At 41.0% G+C, this 26959-nt stretch overlaps 3 protein-coding genes across 7 annotated transcripts in view; all 3 read right to left on the reverse strand.

Annotated features, from left to right (window-relative positions):
* The window catches only part of FNIP1 (folliculin interacting protein 1), a 65090-nt gene extending 62583 nt beyond the window's left edge, over nucleotides 1-2507 (reverse strand). For both annotated transcript variants that reach the window (XM_057383670.1, XM_057383668.1), the window contains exon 1: nucleotides 2307-2507. In XM_057383670.1, the coding sequence (XP_057239653.1) occupies nucleotides 2307-2395 (89 nt within the window). In that variant the 5' untranslated portion in view covers nucleotides 2396-2507. The remainder of the gene's footprint in view (nucleotides 1-2306) is intronic.
* A 3313-nt stretch (nucleotides 2508-5820) lies between these two features.
* Nucleotides 5821-17023, reverse strand: MEIKIN (meiotic kinetochore factor). Of its 2 annotated transcripts, XM_057383666.1 has the most exons (13): nucleotides 16826-17023; nucleotides 15206-15293; nucleotides 14912-14987; nucleotides 13710-13770; nucleotides 12932-13072; nucleotides 12373-12492; nucleotides 12079-12118; nucleotides 10821-10882; nucleotides 9968-10062; nucleotides 9470-9640; nucleotides 9084-9161; nucleotides 7992-8112; nucleotides 5821-6395 (listed from the first exon to the last, which is right to left on the reverse strand). In XM_057383666.1, the coding sequence occupies exons 1-13, from the start codon at nucleotides 16998-17000 to the stop codon at nucleotides 6349-6351; spliced, it is 1275 nt and encodes a 424-aa protein (XP_057239649.1). In that variant the 5' UTR covers nucleotides 17001-17023; the 3' UTR covers nucleotides 5821-6348. The 2 variants fall into 2 exon arrangements, with proteins under 2 accessions (XP_057239649.1, XP_057239650.1); XM_057383667.1 differs by lacking the exon at nucleotides 9084-9161.
* A 1663-nt stretch (nucleotides 17024-18686) lies between these two features.
* Nucleotides 18687-26959, reverse strand: part of ACSL6 (acyl-CoA synthetase long chain family member 6) — a 42410-nt gene continuing 34137 nt past the window's right edge. For all 3 annotated transcript variants that reach the window (XM_057383662.1, XM_057383663.1, XM_057383660.1), the window contains exons 17-21: nucleotides 26394-26510; nucleotides 25997-26140; nucleotides 25218-25319; nucleotides 24349-24420; nucleotides 18687-22273 (exon numbers count right to left, since the gene is read on the reverse strand). In XM_057383662.1, coding sequence (XP_057239645.1) covers nucleotides 22133-22273; nucleotides 24349-24420; nucleotides 25218-25319; nucleotides 25997-26140; nucleotides 26394-26510 — 576 coding nt within the window. In that variant the 3' untranslated portion in view covers nucleotides 18687-22132. The remainder of the gene's footprint in view (nucleotides 22274-24348; nucleotides 24421-25217; nucleotides 25320-25996; nucleotides 26141-26393; nucleotides 26511-26959) is intronic.

A 26959-nucleotide genomic window follows, 5' to 3' on the forward strand; every position in this document is an offset into this window, starting at 1 on the left:
CAAAATCTTTCCCCTGAAAAGTAYTGTTTTATTTTTGAAACAGTGTAAGGTCAGATTAGAAGAACTGGTGAATTTTCACAGTAAACCTGATAGAAATGCAAAACATATTCATAGTAAAATAAAATGAGCATCAAAACCATCCTTAAATATTCTGCTACATTGATGTCACTGCCGGATTAGCTGGGCTCTTCCCTCAAAGTACATATTATTCACAAAATATAGTAAGAAAATTTATGCATTTTTATGGTTGTTCTACTGGGCCTCCTCAATAATATGAGCAGAACTTTCAAAGTGAAGATAGACAGAAATAACAGCACTCAGAATTATTTGGAAAATATTATTTTTAATATTATGCTCTGTCATTTACACTCTAAACAGATATTAATGTATCAATCCATAAAACATCACCTTGCCCCAGTGGAATTGATGAGGCTGTTGCATTCAGTTTCACTGGAACCAACAACAGTCTAAACACCAAAGTGCTTGTTTCTAGTGTCCAAAGACTCAGCTGTCATGAATAAGTCTATTTTTTGTGTATTATCAAAAAGTTTCACCAGGAAYTGATAATCTTCACTATTTGTGATTTAGCTACAAACTGTTTTCCATTAGGAAAACAAAAGCAGCCGTTAGGTAACCTGTCCAGAGAGTCTTAAAAACATACTGTTTGGCTCTCTTAAGCCAGATCTGGGTCTCCCACCCTCCCCAGAACCTTGTCAGCCTCTCACTGCAGTTTATACCTGTGAGTCCACCCAAAAATGCAAACGCAAGTCCCCAAGTGCAAATTCACCAGTTACCAGCTGACAGTTCATATCACAAAGCGAAACAGAACTATAAATTTCAGACCCAGTTYGGCACAGAATGATGCAGGTGACAAGGGGAGCACAGACCTTGCCAAGTACTCRCTCTCCTCCTTTCAACACGGGTGTGATCCCCACATTTCTGCCCCAGGTCTGCACTGCGACTGTTGCATGAACACCCATCTCCAGATACCAAGGCACAGCAAAAGGCAAGACACGGAGCAGTCCTAATGCCCCCTCCCCAGGAAGGGCTCTAGTCCAGTATTAGGATGATTTGGAAAATAAGATGTCATTGACATCATTAGAACATTTTGTTTCTTGGAAAAGATCATTAAAAAAAGGATTCACCTTCGCAGWGAAWAACAAAGAGGTGTGCAAGCAGCTATGATCAGCATCTTCAAAAGTTGCTTGAGCTCCAGGTAGTGTCCAGGAGCGTGTYTTGACTCCCAGAGGACTCAGTCCCATCAATATTTTTTTAAATCCTCGTGCTTAGATAACTGCAGATACACTATAATCCATCCAAACCGCGACATACTGCAGCTAAAAGGGGTATCCCACCACAGAAAATGAAGCCCATCAGTCAGAGATCTTCCTTTACAGAGCAACCAAAGGGCTCATCATTTACAGGCAATAAATTTCAAGGCAGCGGGTGGGAGGAAAGCTTCACCACATTGTTAGAAGTGCTTCAAGAAGCGCGTAACTCTTACTAATGAAGCAGATTGTATTTGCATCTAGGAGGCAAACTGCACTTCAAAACGAGTTGCAGGTTCTTCCTTTGCCAGGACGCAGACACGGCATCGCTTTCGAGCGTGCCCACGATCCACGCGTGGAACAGCACAAGAACTACCTGTTCCCGAGCCCCGCAGCACCCGAGCCCCGGCCCCACCGGGCCCCAGCCCGAGCCGTGCGAGCCCCCCGGCCCCGGGCTGCCCTGGGGCCCCTGCCCGCTCCCCGTGCTCAGCTTGGCACCGCCCGGCCGAGCCAGGGCTGCTTGCGGTCAGAGCGTGACCAATTTCACCAGAAGCCCCGCTCCTCTCTYGGCCAAAACTTCACGTTTTCTCGCCGTTCCCGGGGCTGCTTTCTGGAGAGCTGCCCGCCTGTCGCCCTCTCCGGCCCGCAGCATCCCCGGAGAGAGCGGCGGGGGCCGGGGCCCCACACACGCCGGGGAAGGGGAGGCAGCGGCGGGCTGGGGGCGAGGCACGGCCCCCGGCAGGGGAGGGAGGGAGGGAGGCAGCCGAGCCGAGGCACCGCGGCCGCCCCGACGTGGCGGTCCCGGGGGGCTCCCACACCGCGCCCGCCGGAGGGGCCCGGCCGGGCACCCCCGGGGCTCCCAAGGAGGGCGGGGGACGGATCCCCCGGGGCCGGGGGCAGCGGGGCACGGCGCCGAGAGACTGCCGAGGGGGCAGGGAAGGGTCTGCCGGCCCCCGCGTTCCTCCGGGCGGCGGAGGGAGCGAGGAACTCGGCGCAGAAGTTTGGAGCAGGAGAGGAGAGCGGCCCCGTCCCGGTTACCTGAAGACACAGTCGTCGCGGGCGTCCCTGGCCGGGGAGATGAGCCCGTGCTTCTTGTTGAAGAGCTTCTGGAAGAGGGTGGGCGGCATCTTGGGGCGCCGCCGCTGCCCCCGCCGCCGAGGCGCTGGGCTCCGCGCAGCGCCGTCCCCTCGCCGCGGCTAGTTCCGCCCGCCCCGCTCCATTCGGTGTCACAGTCATATGACAGAAATTAGTCACCCGGCGCTGCCAGGAGGGGAGGAGGCAGCGAGGGGAGGGACGCAGGGAGCGAGGGCCGGCCGGCGGGCGGGGCGGGCCCGGCGGGGCGGCCCCACGGGGGGAGAGCCGGGCCTGCAGGGAATCCGGGGCTGCCCCGCCTCGCCCGCTCGTGCGGCGGCCGCGTGTGCGGGGCTCCGCCGGGGGCAGGGCCGAGGAATCCCCCGGGGGCGGCGAGAACGCGCCGCTCTTGTGTTTTCCTTCTTCGGACGGAAGTTAAAGGCAGGAACCCCAGGAAGGCGAGAGGAGGTCACGATCGAGACATCAGATCCTTCTCGTGCCTGTACCCAGCGCCTTCGGGACTCAGCGTGCGGGGGTGCAGCAAAGGTGACGTCTTTTACCCCAAACCTCAAAAATTCAGCGCCTGCCCGCTCTCCCGCCAGGTACAAGAAGCGATTCTCCCACAGCTGTAAGCAGAATGGCTCAGCTCAGATGGAGTCGATTCAAAACCTACAGGGACGGTGGAATGCGTGTAGTTGATGGCAGAGGAAGCCATCATTACAGATAAAACATCCATCCACAAAATAGTATTTAGGACATAAAGTCCAGCAACTGATTCCAAAACAAAGTTAAAAAAAAAATAAAAAAAGTGTGGCACGTTTTATAAAATCAAAAGGATCTGTGGCTTTTTGCAAAACTCTTTATTAGTAACATTTGAGTGAAATACAAACCCTGGTAACAGCTAACAGTCTCCTTCAGTRTCTCACTGTTCAGATACAACACTGCTAGGAAGTTTAATTAAGCACTGACAAAACTGACTGACTCATCTGCTTTCCCTGAAAATGGAATTAAGCTGAAACAACGTATGATGTCAGATTAAATTAAGCAGATTATTTTTAAGGTATTATTTAGCACATGTGTAACATATCCACATAATGATTCTCCACAATGTGTAGGAACTTTGTTTTCCATCTACCAGAAGTTGTAGAAAATTCTCACACAAAACCGGAATTAATGTTTAGATGCATCTTTTCCCCCTTGTTCTGTATGGAACATACACATGCCTGCCACACATTAATACATGACCAATCTCTACATCCTTTCACTATATGAAAGCCTCCTGGAGTATGTAAAGAGGAGYATGTAAATACAGTCTCAAATATAAAATGTCTTCTGGAACACAATAAAATGGTAGAATTTTGGCCAGGATATGTAACTGAGCTTTCAGTAATTTCACAGTTTAGAGCAATGAAGATTAAGCTAARCTCAAGTGCATTACAATTCTAGCKGATGGAGTCCCTTTAAATGCAAGTGAACTTACGTGTCATTCAGTATGTTTTGATTTAGGCCCCAGACCTCTCTAAAGTCGCTAAAGATTATGAACCAAACCAGAACCATTTGCGTGTAAGGCTTTACCCTCCACCAGCCTGTACATGTACCCTTGTGGCACTCTAGTACAAAACACATCACCCACCATCTCTGAGCACTTGGAGTCAAAGTCTCCTAGAAGTGCACTTCAGATAACAAAAATAACTGAACAGTGTTAATGAAAAACCTCTTACAGATTTATGTATAATACATTTACTTAACATGCATCTGCCATGCACAATTCCTGGTGATAAAGGATTATCAGAGTTCTTGCATGGACTGACTTGCTGGAAGCRATTCCATTCAGGCCATTAAGACTTCATCATGTCTGGGATGTGACAGAGCAGCCYTAGTGACACTGAACAGATTCCTCTCCTGAATCACTGCACAAATAACCTCCTCTGTCCAACCCATTAACTGGCCATGACCCATAACCTTTATCCACCAATATGGAAGAGCCRGTTTCCACTCTGAAAGAAATTTTATGTAGTCATTTTTCAGCTGAAAACCAAACTCTGGGAAAATGCCTTTCCTTTGAGAACAGCAGAACAAGAGTAGAGATTGTTGCAGCCTCAAAATGAATTTCCTTCCCTGGGGCAAACAGCTAGCCTGGTAATTAATTACACTTTCTCTAAGAGTCAGACAAAAGATGAAAATAAGAAACAGTGCTTTCATAACTGAAGGGAAGGACAAGAGATTGTGGTTCATGATGTTTCTGTCCTCTTATACTGCCTGATCACATCAAGAAAAACAAAAGCAAACCCTAGCAATATTGAGGCTGTTACAGCCAGTTCCACAGTAAMAGGCTGTATTTTCTTCTCTTGTACTTTCCAATTTGTTTGCCAGTATTAGTCTCTTTGTATGAAACTACCAAAATAAGTGTTCTTTCCTACCACTTCCAGAATACCCTTACAAAAAACATATATTGATTGTGGACCATCCTTTACTTGAATAACCATAATGACGACTTACTAAATACTTAGCTTTTGATTTTGCTTAAAGCTACATCAAGGAGCTCACCTTTATCTCCTTGGGGCTCTAGATTCTTGCATAATTATTAGTGATTTAGTATTTGCAAGAACAAGGATATTGATAATTAAGAGCCTATCTGAGAGGACTCCAAGGAGTTACTGGCAGAACTCATTCTACTAATGCTTMGAAGAAAAAACCTTAATGGCATAATTTTTAACCTTGAGCCATATAGAATGTTTATATAATACTTGTTCATAGACTAATCCAGCAGCATTTATTTGCACTTCCTTCTACCCTAGAGCAATGGGGAAAAGATCAGGGTTTGAACTTTGGCAGGTATTCTCAAATGCAGTCCAACTAAAGTTGTGGATTTTGTATGTCTTCTTGTCGTGCTCTTTTTAGAAATACAGAACTGTTTTCCAGGGAGATAACATTGAGAAACAAACTCAAGACTTTTGAAAGCCCTATTAACATTTTGAACATTGAAGAACTTCATTTTTGTGCAGAAAAAATCTGATAAAGTATGTTTAGTGAGAACACGGTAGGGGTGCAATGAATTCAAGTGGAAAAAAAGTGTTCTTGACAGTGTTTTGCAAGGCATTTGGCACATTAAGAACAACATTTATGAATCAACAATCTGCAAGCTGAACTGGAAGCACTGGGAATCTGATTTAAGTGGACACTGTGACCAGTAACCTGAAAACCCAGAATTATCCATCTCTTCAAATAGTTCAGCTATAAAAGGGCTTTTCCCACCATTGTGTTCATGTAAGGCATATCCTTTCTGTCTAAATCTGAAGCCACTAGGAGAAACAATGACTGCGAAATGTGATATTACAAAGTATCTGAGATGAAACAGAAAGTGGCTGAGCAGYGGATGTGCCCAGAACAGTGGCAGTGCTAATGCCCAAGAGCCAGTTCACAGTGATGATGGGGTGAAGATGACCTGTATTCATGTTCAAAAATCCAATTACAGCAGTCCTGTAGCTCCAAAGTTCTGCAGACCTAAGCATTCAAGGAGTTTAATGGTGGCATACTATTGACTTCTGGGTTCCCGGGGTACATGAATACTTTCATAGCCACTTCCAGGACATGCAGTTACCTTCACTGTTAACACTGGTATCTAAAGAGAGCACATCTTCAGATACTAATGCTACTACAGAAAATCCTGGTAGAGTAAGGGCCAAAAGTAATTCCATTATTCTATTTGGTCTGCTGTTCTTCAGTCACACCTTTTAAAAATCTGAACAAACTGAAGAATTATCTTTATGGAATCCTTACAGAACAATGCCCAGAACAGGATCTAGTTGCTGTGCAAAGTAATTTAATATGAAGTAKGAGTATTTACTAGCTTACAGAAACATGTAATACTGAATTTCAAACAACATATATGCAAACAAAGAAAAAATACAACCATTTAACAATAGTTAGGAGTTCCGTTTTACCAGCCTGCCACAGCAGCAGCAAGACCGTCATTTCTTCTGGTAACTCCTGCTGAGAGCCAAAAATCTCATCTCTGTTTACCGTAGATCCAGTTTTTGGTACTTGTAATACTATCTGGGGGGAAAAGGTGATAAATAATTATCAATAAAGTAGCACATGCTCATATGTAACAGAAAGCTCATTGATCTGATCAGCTGTTCAGTGGTTCACTTGATATCCAATGCTAGCATTTGTCTGGAAGAATCTGGATCTTGCAAGTCTCATTTGCCAGTGAGGAGGGAACAATAAATTTGAGTACATGTACATTCCTAATGAAAACCAGCATAATCTGAAAGACTCCTTGAGCAGAGAATAAAACACCCAGCATAAATTCCCCACCACAGTGGGGTCTAATTCCCAATAGCRGGATCCTCTAGAAAAGCAGTAAGAAAACCAAACTTTTGTTCTGACAACACCACTTGCTGATTCTGATTCACCTGCCCACCAAGTACAAGCTGTGTTCTGTATTACCACAATTTGCCTGGGCACATGACCTAGCATCCCATTTCTTTGATCTGTACAGAAGCATCAGATGAGTGTCATTAATTAATACATGCGCACACACAAGCACTTCCCTGCATTCTAGATGCATATAACTCATCTGCTAATAAAGTAGGAATGCATTTGAACCTAAGACACTGCAAATGAAAATTTGTGTGTATCCAGTATTTTTGAAAGCTGCCACGTTTACACAGTATCTTTGTATTGAATTTAAAACAGAATAAATGACACACAACTTGCAGAAAACTTGCAGACATTGTGAAGAATGACTTTAAACTTTGGAAGACATGTGCCATCCAGTGGTACATCGAGAAACTTCATGAGAGATGGGAAAGGGAGAGGTTTTACCTCCATGTTAGTGATSAAACAGTTTTGTTCACAGTTCTCATTTTTGTTTAACAAAAATCTAGGAAGTGAATAAAGGAGCTTCCCCTATGTGAAGGGTTTCAAGARAAAAGAATAGAAACCTTATGAGAAACTGATAATTTTTGAAGAAAAGCAGTACTGATAACTTGAACTACTTTTGGGAGSCAAGGGGGGAAATACCAGATAAAAAGTTTAACTCAGGCTTAGTCAYCCCAGAAATAAAGCACAGAATAATAATTTACTGAAGAAGTTGGTATCTTTTCTAAGAAATCTCCACAGCAGCAGTGAAATGCAAAGTTGTGTTTAGAATCACAGAACCACTGAATGATTTGGCTTGAAAGGAACCTTAAGGCTCATCACATTCYAAGTCTCCTCWGCCAAGGTAAGGGACAGCTTCCASTAGACCAGGTTGCTCAGAGCCCTTCCAGCCTGGCCTTCAACACTTACRGGGATGGGGCAGCCACAGCTTCTCTGGGCARTAAGTTACTTCTGGAGTAACCTGAAGCAGCACAGCTATTCTCAGTCACCTACTAGCAACTTTTGGTCTCAATTATGAAGTAGCCTATGAATTATGAATTCATATGCTGCAGATCCTTGGAGAAGAAAATGTTAGTGCTGTTGCACAAGAGTACTGTTGCACAAGAACACTATTAAGTCAGAGATTTGAAGTTTTCTGCAACTTATACTCTTTGAAGCCTTGCAATTTTTCCAAATATTCAGACTTCTTTAGAAAAGCCCAACAACCTTTATACCTCAACTAACCCATTACCATCGGCACAGTGAACCAAGTCTATATTCCTTTACCTTCAGGCACTCTTTTGGGAATGCAGAACTCTTTCTTCTTAGCTGGAACTTGCCGAGRCCTGGAAAGCCTCCGGCCTGGTGACAATCTAACAATGGAGCAGATTTCCTTGTCATACAGAGGCTGAAAAGATTAAAGACATTTCATTCACACAACTACTCGCGTTGAAGAGATATTCTTTTAGCTTTCTTCTTTGGAAATTAGAGATGACATGCAAATTTGAAAGCATGTCACTAGAAAACATTTAAGACTACATGTGTACACTTTAAATGCTATTGGAAAGGGTGATAGTAAGCTTCAAAGCTTTAAATATTCTCTTTAGCAGTTTTAATACTGTAAGGATTAACTATACAGTACACTACAAATTAAAATGACAAAACTGGACTTWAAAAGTGCAATAAAATCAGAACCTTTAAAATATTTTCTTCTGGACTTTGAGGAATAATTTCTTTTTCTGAGCTCAGAGATGCAGGAACAATTTCTTCYGAATTTACAAATGGACCTGTGGTATTCAGGAACAGGTCTTCCCCAGGTGAGGCTTTGCACACCGGCGACAAGCTAAGCTATAGCTCCGTCAAAATACAAAATATACAGGAATAATTGTCCAGTTAAATAACAGACAACAATTCAGATTGGCTAATGCTTGTTGGGTCATGGAGAAGATATTATCCTATTGCCTAAAAAAAATTATTTAGGGCTTCATCAAGACCCTGATGTTCTGTTTAATAATCTAGTATGCACTAGCTCAAGCGTGCAGAGATAAGTGGTAGTACTGTAATAGCTGTACTGCCAAAGAATTCAAACTGCCATTTAAATAYCAAATTTGAATCAAAGGGGTTGTGCAAGTAAGACTACTAGCGCTGGTTTTACATTACATTAATAAAAATACAAAACAAATTCCTAGGTTGAGCTGTTTAGGTTTTTTTAATTGTCCAGAATTTATCAGTTTGTTGTGCAATTTGCTGTGTAACAGATGTATAGGCAGAAATTGAATGTGCCACAAGGAATAATTTCTTTGGTTTTAATCATTCAAAAACAAAGAAAAACACCAAAAAAATCCAACAACAAAAAAGAAGCATTAGAGAGACACTCACATCTAGCTCTAGAAGCTGAGGATGACCAGGATTTTTTAGGACTTTACTTTCCTCTATGATTAGCATGGTGGAAGTCATCTGCTAAGCAAAAACAGAAGAACTCAGTATCAGTTTCAAATTCTTTGCTGTTTATTATTACTCTAACAGTATTCTCCTAGTACACAGTACTTTCAGAACTCTATTTAGAACTACTATTAGTTCTTCAGATTGAAATACTGAATTCCTGTCATTCAGGTTTTTTTGGTCTTATGCTCTCTAAAATTAAGACCATTAGTTTACTGCAGCATGCCATTTCTCCTATTTAATTGTAACTTTAGTCACAATTCACAAGTCCCACTTCCATTCCATGCCATTGTTAATCAGTGGGGTACAATGGGAATACTCACCACCACAGCATCTGTCCGTTTGCTCCGCAGAAYTTCTGCTGTCAACCTCTTTGATCTGGCTGAAGTGTTTCCTGAGGYATCAAGCTGCCTAAACGATGATGAACCTCCTTCTAAGCTATTACAACTCTTTTTTTTCTTCAGCTTTTTGGCTTTAGCTGCTTGATTATCATGCTRAATAGTGAAACAATAATATTTTATGTTACAAACAGAATATCTATACCTGGTAAGCACTAAGAGTCCCTCTGTCATAGTCAAGCTCTACACAATCTATCTCAGTACCACTCTCACAGCCAGTCTGAAAAATAATGACTGTGGGGACATCCATGACTATTGCTCTATCAAGAGGGAGAGGCAAGCTACATCTTCACTCTGCCCTGGCTGCAAGCACCCCTTTACATGTGTAGCAGGAACAGTAGTACCTCTAGGTGGAGTTTTCCACCCATACAAAGAGAAAATCATTTGTGTTACAACCTTGCTGATTTATTAAGGATCTTTCACCTTGCTTTCCGGTCCTAACGGTGAAGAACAGCGTATACCAGTTTTTAGGTCTGGAGTTCTCTCTCTTGCAGCTGTTATTTTACAGAGTTTTTTTCCTGTGACAGATTTCCAACACATTAATTAACTTGAGACAAAGACCATAGCTACTCTCCACCCCATGTCTTACAGGATGGTTCTCARAAAGGAAAATTCCAAAGCCACCCATGTAAACACTGTTCCACCCTCCAGTAYAATTCTCATCTCCCTCTCCCCACCATCAGGACTACTTCACTCCTCTCCCATTCCTTAAGCAAAGCTCCTTATTAAACTTATGTTCACCTGGCTGTTTACAGCTGGACACACACACTGTGAGAGCAGAGACYTGCATAATCATAGCAGTCTTAACCAGTGGCAACTTCTGCTGCCATTACACTTCAAATTAAGCAGGGAGAAATTATGTGGTACCTGGGCCACAGACAAAATCATATCAGTCAKAGATCAGAACTGTAGTTACATCAGGGACTCAATGTTTTGTGAAGCTGATATGAAATAAGTTCAAGAACATGATACAAACAGTTCTGTTCCTGGGTAAGTTAAGCAAGAAATGCCAATTTTCATTGAGCATCATGGGTGATTAAATGGAAAAAATGCAGGGTCTGAGACTTTAGTGGGTTGTTTCTTTYGGTTTTCTTCTCCTACCACATTAATTAGAACCAAGACTTATGTTCTGGGTACACTTTCCCTTCCAGACAAAACTGAGTTTAGTCTTTGCTGGAAGACAAATGACACAGTAGAAACCTGGTTTAGATACCAGGCAATCATTTAAGTTTGGTAGTTTTCACAGGTAATACAACTGCTTCRGGTCACATTTTACCTGCCAGAGTAGTTGAAACGCTTAATGCTGAAGAACTGYAATTAGAATTTGATGGTCCCTTTCTAGAAGAGGAGGAAAAAAAATGAACAACTGTTCTGACATTAAAAAAAACTATTAATAAGAAAATCCTAGGAAAATATACACTGAGGGAAAAGGGATAAAACTTATTTTAAAAAATATTAGGGAGTTGCTTAATCACCCTTTACAGTTATTTGASTTTATCATCAATTCACACAGCTTATCATAAGGATTGTTGCATTTTAAAACCCACAGAAGACTCACTAAATGGTTAGCACTTCAGCATTTTAGAACAGAACATATTTAAGGAGGATGCAGGGAGAAAATTCAGATTCTGTTGTGTAGACATCTAACATTGTGTAACACTAACATTGATATGTGTTATGAATAAAAATATCTGCACGTAAGACTGGAAGGAGCAGCACAGGGTTAAAAGAAATGATGCTGGTCCTAGAAAAACACTCATGTTCCTCAGRTTTTTATGTCAGGACCTGAAGGCAGCTCTGTGACAAGGCCAAGTGCAGAAGAGCCTTCACTGTGATAAAACCTCACCACTGACAACTCGTCCCAGAAAACTTGGCACCCAGAAATAGAGGGGTGTCAGCAAGGTCCCAGCACACCACATACACATCATTCCACTTCCTGGCAGATGCATTCCAAGTAAGGAAACACTAACAACAGGCAGTAACCTGGCCCAAGATTACAAAGTCAGCAGGATTCCAAAGCAAAGGAGCACCCCATGTARACTGATGATTCCTAAAGAATATAAAAGACCTGCCAAACTCATTTTTCTCTGGGCAAGCACAGATGCCAGAGACTTAATGAAGACTTGACAACARCTTCACACTCTGTACTGCATAGACAAGCCTGGCCACATCACCTGAGCACACACCTCTTGCTGTGATTGAATGAAATCTAACAGAATTAGTGCAATTGGATAAAAGCAACTTATTTATGGATTTTGTAAATAAATGTAATCTCCTTCCATAAAATCCTCTGTTGAGTTCTCTTACACTGACTTCCCTACAACTGCAAGGCCAAACCAGAAGTCTGTAAGGCAAACTCTTCCCTGAGCAATTTCAAATTCCACCAATTTCAAAGTTAGTGAGGACACAGGTAGCTGAAACTCCACAGAAATGTTTGCAGGAGCAGAGACTTGTTTGTCCTGGCCTTTAAGTATCACTCAAAAGAGAAGAGCCTGAACATTTAGGTGCATCAAAGAGTCTGCTGTAGCAATTACCTTGTAATGAATCGGTCTGGACAATCTTCTGGTACAGGTTCTAAAAAAAACCCAAAATATGAAAGTTGAACTTTAAATGAAAAAGCTAAGCCAGCTTAGACCAGAATTTTTTYAGGGCAAACTAACATATAAAGCGCAATATTAGAAGCAAACACAGACACACCACTAGCAGGGAGCCGCTCTCCATTAGGCAGACATACTTTGCATAAAAATGRTGATTACATATTTTATACAGGTTCCTCACACCAGATTTTTTTAATGTTTATATCCTGAAGTATTGTAGAAAAGAATTACCTTGTATTGCGGAAAGATTTGAGATCTGTGGTATCTTATCRATGGTCACTGCTTTGCTGGAGTCCAGGAGAGTAGAATTCTTGTACTTGACAGGATCCAAAGAGTAAAAATGGCATTTTTCTGGACATTAAAAAAAAAAAAATGCAGACTTCTTATGCTGAAATTCATTGTGTTATTAAATTTGTGATCACACAAAGCAATCGTGTTTGCAGGACGGGAACTAAACCGCAAAATTAAAGCATTTTCTAGGGTCAAACAGCTACAGAAAAGTTTGGATGGAATTTGACTGAAAGCACATTTCTGGGTCATTCCCAATAAACAGCTTCTGTCAACAGTGAGTATTTTATGTTTAAAGTAYGATTCAAATTACACCAGGACCTGATTCACACCAGATTAGAGGACAGATACACRGATTCCATGTGAAGCACGGGCTGACTTACAGCAAAGATGGACCTGGTGAGTCACACCAAGGGAGGCCACTAGTCTTTCTATTGTAGAAAGTCTCCCAACRTTTTCTACATCAAATAAAACTAAAAAAAAAATCCCCCAAAAGTCTCACCTGAATCATCATCTCTGAATGTTTCAGGGGATGAATAACTATCCAGGCTGTCACTAGTCATGTTATACTGTGAAGCTGAATTTTCATCTAAACACTCTATAAGAAAGGTTGAAACACCTGTGGGAAGAGTCATTTCTGTACCTAAAGAAAGAGACAAAAAGGGTTTGCAGAGAGGCTAAAAATCTTATCATCTTGTACAAACCATCAGGATTTCCKTATCTGAGTTTCATTCCTGTAATGAGCTAAAACATGATCATGTCAGTRTCTTACAATGAGTCATAATACAAAAAGAAACAGAGGGCATCCTTTATTTACTTCCAACCACTACCTAAGCTAAAACACCTTCCTGGCCCAAGGCTCATAAGCCATACCTGAAGAATTTTGCCTCTAGTAAAGTAATTCTTAAACAGGACACAAGCTTTTAGAAATGCAGATTTGAGTAAACTGAAGGACTCATGCTCAGGAACTTTAGTTYTGTCAATGTAAAACCAAGATCTTGTGGTTTCCAACAGGCTGGGCTCAAGATTGTCTCAGGGTCTGCAGAGGTCTGCCTGTGCTGCCACCAATTCATATGAGCACAGCCACAGGCTGCAACAAGTTCAGTCAGTAATCAAAACACCTTCACTTTCTAATATCACACAGTCAGAACGAGTACGGTAACAGCACAATACAAGACCAGTACTTTAATAGAAATAAAACTACATAATTAATTTATCATTTAGTTTTATACAGATATAAAAAAATGTTTAATAATTTAATTTATTGTCATTATACTCACTTGAATTCACTTCAGCAKTTTTAAAACTTCCTTTACTTCCAAAGTTGATTATTTTGGATTTCTAAAATTAAAAGACCAATACAAACAACTTGAAAAAACTGGATGCAGACAAAGAAAGGCATTTAAGTATCATCCTGCATTAGCAGATGCTGAGAAAACTCACCGTCTTCACCACTTAAGCCTGCTATTCCCAAAGTAATTTGCAGCAGGGTTTTTCATGCACATTAACAAATCTGCAATCTGCCTTACTACTCTAAAATTCATGACRAATACCCTATCAATTGACCCTACAATCTTTGCTGGATGAGACGGCCAGTGAAGGCATACTGACATCAACTGAAGTTAAGCATAACAGTGGTGAAGTAATGAACTTCAGTGCCTTTTGCTTTTACTATTTKTTCAGATTCTCACGTTCTACATTTCTGTAGATCACTTCCTACACCATTTCTGTAAATACAAACATCTGTGATGTGTAGGCAGTAGATTCCATGAAACAAAGCATTTGTAGAAAATGTAAATAATTGGTAGGCTCTAAATAAAAGCTAGCATTTTAAAGAAAAMTAGTTCTATACCAGTATCACCTGAGCCCTTTGCGCTGGTTATCTCAGTTCAAATGCACCTGGTTCACTACTCTCTTGCCACTGCAGTATTAACTGTCCTGTAACACTTCTGCACCATCATCTCCAAATTCTTTGTTCTAGTTTTAGTAACACAAGGAARAGCAACAACGACCTGCCAAATGTCTGTATGTGACCTAAAAGCAAGCCATTCTCTGGAATCACACTCTACTGAGGTATCTTCCACACAACACAATTCCGACAACCTTGCCTCATTAAGGATAATTAGTATTGATGTTTTCTCATGCTACCAGTAGTTTCAACAGTTTTTATTCTAGCCAAAGACACAGAAAATGTGATGCAAAATACAGGACCAAGTTCTGCCTGAAAACCTGTGCACACACACATAACTCACCGGATATTTTACCTGATTTGAAGGCTAGGCTGAAATGATTGAGTATCTTATCTTAGCAGCTTAACTTTCAGTCCAAAGTCTCAGTCAGGTATCTTCAGAGAGGCTTCTTTTATACAGTTTTTGTTATAACGAGTAAAACTTCGTATCAATGTTTAAAGCATGAACTATTTCAGCCTCTGACAATCCTCCATACAATTACTAGTAGATAAAAAGCAAGACAGCATTCTCACCTTCTTTGGTACACTTTCTTCTGGTTCCTCTTCTTTTTTCTCCAAATCTGCTGTTTCTCTGACCTTCACTTGATTGCTGCAGTTGAAGAACAGAACTAAGTTCACAGAGCTATAACATTTTAGACAAAGGCAACAACTCCAAAATGTCTTTATGGAGTGCCAATAAATAATCTGACAAACATCAGTGTACTGGTAATTCACACTGCATCACTGCAAGAGCCATCTCATAAGGCAAAACAMTGTAATTTATTAGCAAGTCTTAACAATGGGGTGTTTGAATGAATTCTAGCTGACCTTTGGTTTTGTGAAGAGCTCTCTTCRGTAAGTTCCATATTTTCTTTAATTTTTGGTAGGTTTTTTCCACTGAACTTTTTCTTCAGGGCTAGAGAATAAATAYATAGTTCAGTAATGATAACTTCAATATTAGAATTTGGATTATTATTTGTAACCGGGAACCTTTAGCTGACCCTTCCTGACCCAGAACACTTTTTGAACTTATTATCACTAACARTGTAAAGTATGAATTTGCTTTATTATTTTTACCCAAGCTTTTTTCAGCTTGTATATCATCAAGACAAAATGAAAAGCAGACCTCATGAAATACTTCTGGTGTCTTAGAAATCTGTTGATTAAAAGGAAGCAACCATTACCTTGATTCAAAGTAGTTTGACTATAAATCAATTTAAAATGGAGTTTATTAGGAATATCATTAAGTGTATCTACATAAACTGGTCCTCACTGTATGTAATCCCAAAGGCKATTAATGACACAATTGATCAGGAATCAGCAATTTCAGAGTCATATTTTCTTAACCTGAAACTAATTTTAAAAGTAATTTAGCTTTGTGCTTTAGTTTCATTATCCAAGATCTACAAACAGCCMAACTGTCTAGAGTTACACTTTTATGACCACAAAGGAGCCTCCRTTTTCAGGCGATCTCAAGCACACTTATTTGGGACMATCCCCACACKAAAAACTGKGTCTGAAACRYTGCATTCCCCCAGGGCCACACAGAGCCCTTCGGCTGAAGCTCCCTGGGAATTCAGGACAGGATGATATRTGGACAGGACTCATCCTCTTCTTTCAAGCATATGGAAAACCTTTAGGCTGCTGGTTGCCCTCAGTCCTGTGCACAGGAGCACTTAACTCACAGAAGGTGAGGAGCCAGCAGAGCAAGAACAAGACAAAACCAAATGTTCCCTGTACCCTGTAACAGCAAAGCTTTACTTTTAAAGTAAAGTAATCTTTTACCAAGATCAGCCCAGGATCAGCACGTCCCCAGCTTGTCTTCCCCATTTCTACGGCAAGTTAATCTGTCAGCCTACACGTGATTCCCACCCCTTCCCTTGACATGCGTTCTTTCTTCGACGGTCTCAAATTCTTAAGTTGAAGAACTCTTATCTGCTGCACAGTGTTCAACAACGAGGCAGCTCCTTTTGAGTAAGGACTTTAAGCAATTTTTATTCTCTCAAAGGTGAGCAAGCTTTTCATCTCGCCATTTCTAGATGCTCCCTTCCRACTCCATGAAATGGCGGCGAGGCGCTTTACCGAAAGAAAAATTCTTCCGATTGCTAACTAGCAGCCAAAACAGAGAAAACAGTTTCCAGAACAGCAGTCTGTTTTCTTCAAGCCGTGARGGACACAGCAAACGAGAAACCACTTCCCAATCCTACACAAGACCCGCTAGGCTGGGCACGATGGCGCGACGAACGAAGGCGYGACGAACAAACCTTTGAGGAACACCGATGCCGCTACTAGTAAAAGCCTTGCCCGGATTACCCCACCAGCACCTTTACCCACGACAACACACAGGACAAAGCACAGTACAGGGTGCTCTTCCCCCCTCCCTTTCCCGCCAGTACCGGCCCAGCCTCCTGCACCCCCGGCCCCGCCGCCGCGGGAAAAGGCGCTTACAGGCGGACTCGGGCCCGCGGGGCCCCGCGCTCCCGAACAGGCGCCGCCGACACTCCTGGGAGCCGCTAGCCCGGCTGCCCGGGAGAACGGCCGCCCCCGGCAGAGGGGACGCACGGCGCTTCTTCCGCGGTGCCTTCTCGGTGCAGGAAGCCCGGAGCCCGCGGTCCCGCTCCATGGCGAACCGAACCGAACCGAACCGAACCGAAGCGCGGACAGCCACTCCCGCCCACAGCGCCTCAGGCGGGCCCGCCCCGCGCCCCCAGCCCGCATGCGCGAGGCGCCCCCTGCGTGAGGGCTGTGCTGAGGGCTCGGACACCTGCACCCGGCCGGGCGGGTCCGAGCATTGTCCGATCCCGTCTGGAATGTTCTCTGGGTGAGCTGTGCCAGCGCCTCAGCGCCCTCACAGGACAAAAATCACACGTGTGTGAAAATGGAGAAAATAAACCGTGTGTAAAAATGGAGCAAATAAACCGCGTGTGCGATACTCCCTGTACTGATCAGACCCCGTGTTTCAGCTTCAGTTTATAGAGAGGAGTAATCTGGTTGTTTCGTTGCATGAAAAAACAGAGCGTATAGAATCATAAAATGATTTGGGTTGAAGGTGCCTCAAAGATAATCCAGTTCCAAGTCCCGTGCCATGAGCAGGGACTCCTTCCACCAAAACAGGCTGTTCCAAGCCCCGTCCAACCTGGCTTTGAACGCTTCCAGMATTCCTGGCTTTCCAAAGGAAGGGACATACAAGTGCAGACAAAAACCGGAATAGAGCGCGAATGCTTTGAAACTTTATTGGTTTAGACACATAGTCTGAAAAAATACTATGCATTCCCAATTGTCAATTCATATTAAACAAGCATATACATTTGGTTATATTATTATTGATCTAAAATAAAAAAATGAAACCATTACAGAAAGACTGCTGCATCTTCAGAGGACTTCACAACTATTTGTTTTCATAGGAGATTGCTAAAATCAATCTCGCGTTCCAATACTCCTTTGGTTGTTATTTTATTTTACATGATTTATTATTTTTACAACATGTTTAGYTTAGGCACGCATTCTGAATGACTTCATACCGATGGTGAGGACAAAGTGCTGGAGGAACAACAGATTTTATAAAAGAGCTTTTATTGTATGTCAGTCCACGAGAAAATCTTATGAGCAGTTTTGAGAAAGGTGAGAATTTAGTTCTTTACAAAAGTTTCCATAGATGACTCTGATRTACATGCTAATATACCAAAACTGAAAAATCTTTAATAACAATTAATTTTTTTTTACACAAATGTATATGTTAAATTTTACCCCCCTTCACTTTCATTTSAAAATACAATAGGCAACACTTACCAAAATGCCTCATTTGTTGGCTGCTTTTACTTTGCTAAAATACATAACAAAAAGCTGAAATGAAGGGCTTAAAGGGACTCCAGATGCCTCAGAAAACATTTTACTTTGGAAAAATTCAAAGAATAAAATTTTTTCACTGCTGGGCTACAGGCATCCAGATTTTTTCTCTGAAAAGCTTCATTGTTTCCCAGGAGCAAAGGTGATATAGAAACCATCAAATRTGCAAAATACTGAAGAACATCTATTCCAAGAAGAAAACATAATTTAATTTTGACCTTTTTTCCCCAAGAGAAAACCAAAGTGAACTAAAGATACAAAAAGTATGCCAACAGAATTGCCTCTAAATAAAATGCTTTTTCAATTTTTCTCTAAGGCATCAAGAGGTCTTTAAGTAACCTATTACCATGCAAAAATAGTATATTCTTTCCAGTTTACATTCATCTTGTAGCATTTATTTACATATAGATCAGCAGTTTGTGCTTTTAACACATGTAAAATTAAAAAAAAAAAAACCAAAAAAAAACCCCTAAGTTAATTTTTTTTCATTCCAGAGTTTTAAATCAGATTATTTTGTTACATACAAGATTTTTATATTCATGGCAAAAATGAGACCGGACTTTACTGTTGCTGATAGATACTGACTAACAGTGAGCACAGATTGCAAAATGGTACTTTATCAATAAAAACTCACCCTCTCTCTCTCACCTGATGTGCATCAAGCATTTTAACCTGCAAATGTGCCTTTCAGGACAGAATTATTCCATATATTTCCTGCCTACACGGGGTTAAAGATTCTGGTCCAGTTTCTGCTCAAACTCTGTATGTTTTGGCAGAATGAATTTTTCTCTGTGCAATGTATGAAGCAAAGAACATACAAAATATATAACTAAGCAAGATTCTCTTCCTGGAAAATGTATTTTATTTTTTTTTATATATAAATGAATAAGTCTTCCAGTGATTCCACAGGCAGAGCACCAAGCCCAGGAAGAACCTCCCATGTTTAATGTGTCTAAGAACGCAGTACTGTGACTGCAAAACTGACTGCAAAAAGTCTCCACTCTTTAAGATGAATAATAGAAACTATAATAGATAGTAATTACCTATCTTAAGGTAAAAAAAAAAAAAACAAACAAAACCGAACAACTGATTATTGGACAGCCCTGGGGATTTTTCCTTGGTGGTCATTTCAGTTCAAGAATGCTGCATGCAAAACAAATATTCCTGGAATTTGGAAAGAAGCAGGATTGTGCCTAGCTCATGCCTTACTCATGTCTCTTTTTCAAGTGTTAATCTCTYACAAACATCATCATAATTATGGCAAGAGAGAGTGACCTGCAGAGGAAAATCTGATTATACAAGTATAAAAGAGAGCTTTTAATTTATTTAGATAACTTTTCACAAGTTCTGAACAGCATTCACACTTTTGGTGTGAAACAACAATTTCTCCCAGATTTTGCATCATCCAAGTATGGCCAAGTCTGCATTTTTTCTTTCTTATTCTTTTGGTGTTCATATCTTTGGCTCTAGTGCATCCGACATTTTGCATCAAATATGAATAGGAGAATACAGACATATTATTCAGGATGACATATGTAAAAATAACAGCCATTTAAGCTGTAAATAAACTCATATTGGGATCTTCTATACTTAGACAGAGTTTAGTTGTCTCAAAAAGGCCTGAAATCATCTTAGGAGAAAAGTAAATTAAATTCAAACAGTAAAAAAATATCAGCAAAAAATAGCTTTTTTTTTATTTACCTAGATGACTAGGGTTTGGGTTTATTTTTTTATTTTAAAACTGTCACATTAAAACAGACAGGAAATTGTACTGAATAATTTTCCATTGCTTTGAAAGTTGCGTATGTAATGACTGTCTTTTGGCTGATACAAAAAGGAGATGAACTAAACTCCATCAAAATGAAAATCCTTTATGACTTGACCTAAAGAGCCAGATTTTATGCAATATCCTATCCTCCACAGACGTGGCGCATGCAAGCTCCCCAGGGATGCTGTTGTTGCGTACATTGGTGAAAAATWAATACAAGATCCCATCAGATCTCAGATATTTCTTGACTTGCTTTGGACTGCTGTGAGTCATTGCACTGGAATCGAATGAGGAATCAGGCGCATAAAGGGATTCAGACAAAAGCACATTTGATAAATCAAAYGGCCACATTCTTTGAGTCATTATGTTACTGATAAACGGTTTCCTATGTATCATTTTATTCTGAAATCACTGCAATAAATCAGTCCTCGTATAACACTAACTCATTAATTTGATTTATTTCATTTGGAAGCATGCAAYGGAACTTCAAAGAGAAAATAAGAGACTGTTTAGATTAAAAATTTAAACTTTTAGCTTCAAGTCTACAGTGGATTCCAGGRTAAGAGAGAAAATAAGTGTGTTTCCACTGTCCTAGCGAAGATCGAGCAGGCACAGCTCCATGCTAGTATGCACTGGTGCAACAAACATCAGCTAGAACAATAMRCACAGATATTGAGGACCCTGTCCAGCAGAAAGAAGCCATCGACAATCCAAGTATTCAAGCAACTTGACATGACAGTTTTCTCTTTGCCTTGTACCATGCTTTGTACCAAGAGAGAGCTCTAGAGTCTGTTCCTACTCCTTGTGAGACTTATCCCCTTTCTAAAGACCGCAGAAATCTAAGGTTTCATCCAGACAACTTGCTGTTATTCCAGAGAGGCCATTGGGAGTGATGCCAATGGGACTTGCTKCTTCCAGATGTCTGAACATAAAGATGTTTCCTCAGCAGGCCTTTCTGCACCACGTCCAGTGTTCTGCCATACGGTGACACATTGCACAGCGATGGCTAATACAGCCTTTAGCCCATCCCCGTGGATCTTCCAGAGGAGTATTCCTTCCCCTTCCATGGCCAGACAAAGGGTACCCTTCACTGCTGCACCTCAGGCTGGCCTTTTCCCAAACCCTTTCATTTTGCTAAGCTCCATCCAGAATTGCAKCTTATTCCTTGTGCTCCATTTCTTTAGCGCTGTTTCTGAAAGGGAGTTAGTCCAGCTGGACTACGCAGTATTAGCAGCATGTAAAGTAATAAATTAGGGATTGGGAGCATATGGATTATCGTGAACTCCCACRAAAGCCGCCACAGAGCCAGCAGTGCTTTTGCAACTTTCTCAGTTTGAGCAGTTCAGATGTCCATGAGTGCATTGGGCTGAAGGAGCCCTAATGCAGAATCAGCATGCCATGGATAAACTGTGTTTGGATGAAAAGGAAATAGAGGGAATTCTATCATATTGCTTCCTACCCKGTTCTTGTAATTTCAAGGTAACATTAATCCATTAGATGTAATATACTAATAGGTCTAGTAAGTACAAATAGTGGGAGACTCCTTCCTAGTTCTATTCTGGTTGTTAGGTCATCAATGATTAAATCAAATCAATGTCATTTATGTCCTGAAAAATATAAAAACTATCACTTACTATATAAACCAATATCCAGCTTGAAGTTCCAAATCAGAGAAAATAGACTTTTACTTTCACCATCAATCACTGATTGTTTGAGGTAGACCACATTATTGAATTATCCATGATTTTAGTTTCCAATGTATTAGGTTATATACAATCAAATATCAACAGATATACCTGAATTTTCCCCTATTTTAATTAGAAATGTTTGTAGTTATTAATAAGATATGCTTTCATAATTTACTTGGTCATAGATTGAAATTTCTGCATATTTTGTGGCAATTTAGCATAATTCTTAGTTGTGCCCTACCGTGAACATAGAGTAAAAAAGAAATTGTATCACACCTGATGGAAAAAAGAAGGGAAAATATAGTTAGTGATGAAAACCTAGAAAAATGAAAGGCTCAAATGTAGGATTCAGATGCTTATYCATTTCAGCAGTGTCGTTCTGGCTCTGTACTTTTTGAGTATTATTCTAATATTGCTATGAAGTCCATTACTCAGGAGATTCTTCCCGTGATTTCAGATGGAGATGCTTGAATATAGCTCTTCTATTTGTTTTTTGAAGTAATCTCTCAGTTCTGGTCTCTTAGCCTTTAATGTTGGTGTCAACAAACCGTTTTGCACCGAGAACATATCAGAGTGAATGTAAATGGCTTTGACCTAAAATAAAAGAGGGATATATTTATAGCAAAGGTTACAGGCATCACACTGAATAAGCATAATTTTTTATGCCAGCCTTGCTGTGCTTCCCTCCAGCRGTGCCTCAAGTCCAGGGTACTCTTCTGCTGAGTCCTCAGGATTTCCCTCCCCTGCCCGCCGAAGGGAGCTCTCCAAGAGAATGAGCACATAAACCTCTTTTCTGTATGAAACCAAGGCCAGAGCACAGCGAGGCAGCGCACCAGGAACAGTGTCACAGTATGTGATATTGTCACTGCAGTTTCACACAATTRAAAGTCAGTGAGGGAGAGGGCAAGGGCAYGRAGTTGTGCTAGGAAACCTCACCTCAACCCCACTGTAAAAGTACACAGCACTGATTTAGTCTTGCCAAATTATCCAGAAGCTTTGCAGGCACAAAACATGTAYATGATGATCATCTTTAGGGAAGAATTTTAGCTAATTAAAGTGATACAAATCTTTCAGCCTGTGCAAATGGCATTTCACAAGGCTGCCCTTGTTCGAGGCAATGGCTCTGAGCACAGCAGGGAGCCTGGCAGCACAGATGGGAGCAAGCTTCTGCTTCCCATGCTGGTGTGGGAGAAAGCAGAAAACTGCTGCGTGACTGGTCAGAGTCCACTGATTTAAGACAAAATTCCCCAGCCATCTGCTGCTTTTGTGATTCCCCAAGCCAGACTGCTTTGCAGTTTGTTTGGCTGGGAGTTGCGGGAATATAGGCTGCAAATCCATTTTTCATTCCCTTTAGATATGTGATTCATCTTTCCCTGCAAGCATCGTGGTCCAGGTCCTCCCCCCGTGACATCCTTCATAAATCAGTGTTCATGCTATTAATGCTTTCTCCCTTCACTGGAATGGCTTTCAGATCCTGGAAGCTGATGGTTATAGAAACCAATCTTGTCATTCCCAAGACAGAGATCCAAGCTGCAGACAAGGATGGGGATAATGAAGAGTATCCCTGTTAACAGGGGATCCCATCCCACAGGAACACTAGCCATAGTATCTGGCTCAGAGTTTGGTTTTAAGATTACATACTGCAAGAGAGATTAAGTTTTGAAGCCCTTTAGTTTTGAAAACTGAAACATGTATTTTTTATTCCATTATTATTTAATTCTAATTTTTAGAAAGGTGGCAATGCTTTCCTCACTACTTTATACCTTATTTGAAAATTTCCGGTAGGATCAATTGCTTGAGGATATTTCATACTGTGAAAACCATGGCAGAGGCAAACCAGACTTACTAGCACAGTCAATAATGTGCATTAAAAACTATGCTTTACATTGAATTATTTAAAAATAAATTTTCTGCTACCAYTTCATTTGCATAGGTAACTGAGAAATTAAGAATAACAGGGTTATGTTTAATGATGCTTGTGTTCCACTCTGATATGGTGAATTACTCATTAGAATTATCACCCAGAAAGAGTCTAAACAAAAGCAAAAAAGGCCCTTGTTAATTATATGTAATGRTTAAGATGTTCATTTTTTTAACAGAAATAAGCATTTGGCATTTTAAAATGGGTTGGATAATTTTTCTGTGTTTTTAATGCCATGTAATCCATGGTTGATTTCAGATCTGTCCTTTGGAAGTGTTTGTAGCTCTACTGCAGAAATATTTACACAAGCACCAGGAAAGAATTTGTGCCCAGACTGAAAATAAAGAAACCAGCAGTATTTCGAGGTCAGGTATAAGAACGCCAATTAGTGACCCAATTTCTAACAGAGCTTTCAGTGGCAGAAAAGTCAGACTCCTACAGATGTTTATCTTGACCTCTGGCTGTCCATCTGGAGATTATCCATGTCCCTGATTTAGATTTTGACCTTGCACCCAAAACTTTCAYGACATTTCATTCAAATTTCAAGCATGGGTGGGAAGCAGAACCACAGCAAATATATTTTCCCAAAGGAATAAATAAAACTTGCCAGCAATAAAGCTCTTTCCAAAAACATCATGTGCAGCTGCAACAAGGATTTGTAGTACCATAATAAATGCTGACAAATCCCTCTTCTATACAGACAAATTACCTTTCTGACCACACTCAATGATGTCTTGTTTCATTTTACCTGCTCAAAGGAGTGAAGCCCACTCTCCTTCCCTAACCGTACCATGTCTTCCATTATTGCCTGCTGTAGTTCCTGCATTAAAACACAGAAATTCCTCRTGAGCTACCAAAGTCAACCTTACGTACAATTAATGCTCACTGTTCACCAAGAACCATTTTTCTGAGTAAAGTTCAAATGCCTCACTAACAGTTAATATGTAATTAGCAAATATGCTAATAAAATGTACAAACATTAAACTTGAGTGTGGTGATGTTAAGTATCTCCTTGGTAGGAAAAGTAAGGTTCTATTTTCAAACCATCTATGTGACATAGCTGTTAAATCCGTAAATCTTCAGCCATCTGCCAGACTTTGATGCAGAATCATTGCCYACAGACACCAGTGGGATGGCTCAGTAGCATCAGTGATCACTGATGTGATCCAACACAGTTCCTCGATATTACAGAGCAAGTTTTTAAGGTTGGGGTCCTTTCCAGAGAATCAGAGTGTCCTGAGGTGGAAGGGACTCACAAGGATCRTGGARCCCAGCTCCCAGCCCTGCACAAAACAGCCCCAAGAGTCACCTGTGACTCTGTGTGCCTGAGAGTGTTGTCCAAATACTCCTTGAGCTCTGTCAGGCTTGGTGCTGTGAACAKTTACCCCTGGGAGCCTGTTTCCAGTGCCCAGCCACCCTCTCTGGAAGGAACCTTTTCCTGATATCCAACCTAAACCTAGCAGAGATCTCTACCACCAGTCAACACACATCACTKGATCCAGGTAAACCCTGCTGAATGAGGAAATAATTCTTGTCACTGAGATCATCATTCCTACACATAGTATTCTGCTCACACAATGCTACAGCAAAGAAAAAAAAAGTGATATAGATACAAACCTTATTTTTACAGAGTTCTGCATAYGTTCCTTCAAACCCTCTTTTCTTTGCCCAACCTGGCATAACTTCGGAATCAGGCACCACAATTCCCACCAGGAAGGCCTGTAGGTAAAGGAGAAGGAGAGTTGCAGGCAAAAGCTCAATCACATTCAAGGCTCTACAGTGAAGTGAATACATAAGTCAAGTGAATTTCTGCAGGTTCACCACTTTTTATTTAATTAGAATTAAGTACATTCTGATGTCTGTGCCTTTTTCCCAGATAAAAGGGCTCTCTGTGACTCTGCATTTACCAAACTTTAATACCCTCAGTTGGGTTTGTGTTTYTCTTGGACATTAATAATGCACATGGCTTTGCAAGTGTCAGACAACTCTGATGCCAAGGAAAGGCTCATGCTTCTGGCCTCGAATGCAGAGAATGAATTGCCATGGTTTCAGAAGCTGTAGGTGTGTATATGAATGTTCAGGCWGTGTGGGGGGCAGCAGTGGCTTTGCCTTTGCCCAGCTTACCACAGGCATGGTGGCAAAGGGCAACATTAGAGACCCAAAGGGTGACACCAACGCAATTTAAAGGCTTGATCTTTGGCCACAGCATCCTCTAAGCTGCTCAGGGTCACATCAGCAGCTCAGTTCCTGCCTGGCTGGCAGCCAGCTCCAAAGCAGGACGGAGACATTGCGGCACATGTAAGTGATCCACTTACATCTTCCCTTCATTCATGCCCAACTCTCTGTCTTCTAACTACAAAGAGTAAAGTAAGATTTTCTGAAAACTTGGTTTTTACCTGCAGGCTGTCTCCATGGACATAGATCTGAGCAACAGGGTCACTGCGGATGTAGATATTCTCTATCTTCTCCGGTGCAATATATTCTCCCTGAGCAAGTTTAAATATATGCTTTTTCCGATCAATAATTTTAAGGGTCCCATTCTGTCAGGAGAAATAAATGAGAATTCCCAGAGAAGTTATTTAACCATAGAGACTCAGCAAACAGTCTGTTTAACAGAGCTTTCAGTTGCCTGTTGTGCTTTCAAATGCTTCACTGACATATTAAGATTACTCTGCCAAATATAAACTTAATCCTTTGTAAGGATAGACCGGCTTGGAAACTAAGTGCAGTCCTTGAAAATTTACATGGGGTAATATAATTGCCATAAGAACTGGGGGTGTGACCAGTACGCACAGGTAACCATTTCCCAATGTCTCCTGTGTGAAGCCAGCCGTCCTGGTCCAGTGCCTCAGCTGTCCTCTCTTCATCTTTCAAGTAACCTTTGAACACATTGGGTCCTTTCACACAGATCTGCAAAACAGCCAGGGGTGATGATGAATTATTTTCTTATTCTGCTATAAATACAAGCTAAAAAGTAACTCACAAAAAYTAAAATATTTTAATGACTGTGCTCCATGAAGCAAAAATAGATTGGGTTATTTAACTATCTATTGATTTTTTCAAGCTAATGGAAATAGGAAGTAGGTTCTAACGATTCGGTAGCAAAACTGATTTGCATTCCATTTGCAGTTAAAAATAATGAAGTTATTGAAATAAGTTTATTTTTTATGTAATGTAGAAATAACAGCAATGCAGAAATCATAGCAATTCAGCTCTTAGCCAAAGTAATTAATTCAGTCTTAGCAGTTCAAGGAATCAGCCTGGAAGTACTGCCACAGCTCCTTTTTCAGTAATTCTTTGCTGCTCTGTTGTTAAAACTGCCATTTTCCTTTCCTGATTGCACCATGTAACACATCAGC

This window comes from Malurus melanocephalus, unplaced genomic scaffold (genome assembly GCF_030028575.1).
Source record: "Malurus melanocephalus ecotype Western Australia unplaced genomic scaffold, MMel_1.1 scaffold_650, whole genome shotgun sequence".
In the NCBI taxonomy this organism is placed as follows: Eukaryota; Metazoa; Chordata; class Aves; order Passeriformes; family Maluridae; genus Malurus; species Malurus melanocephalus.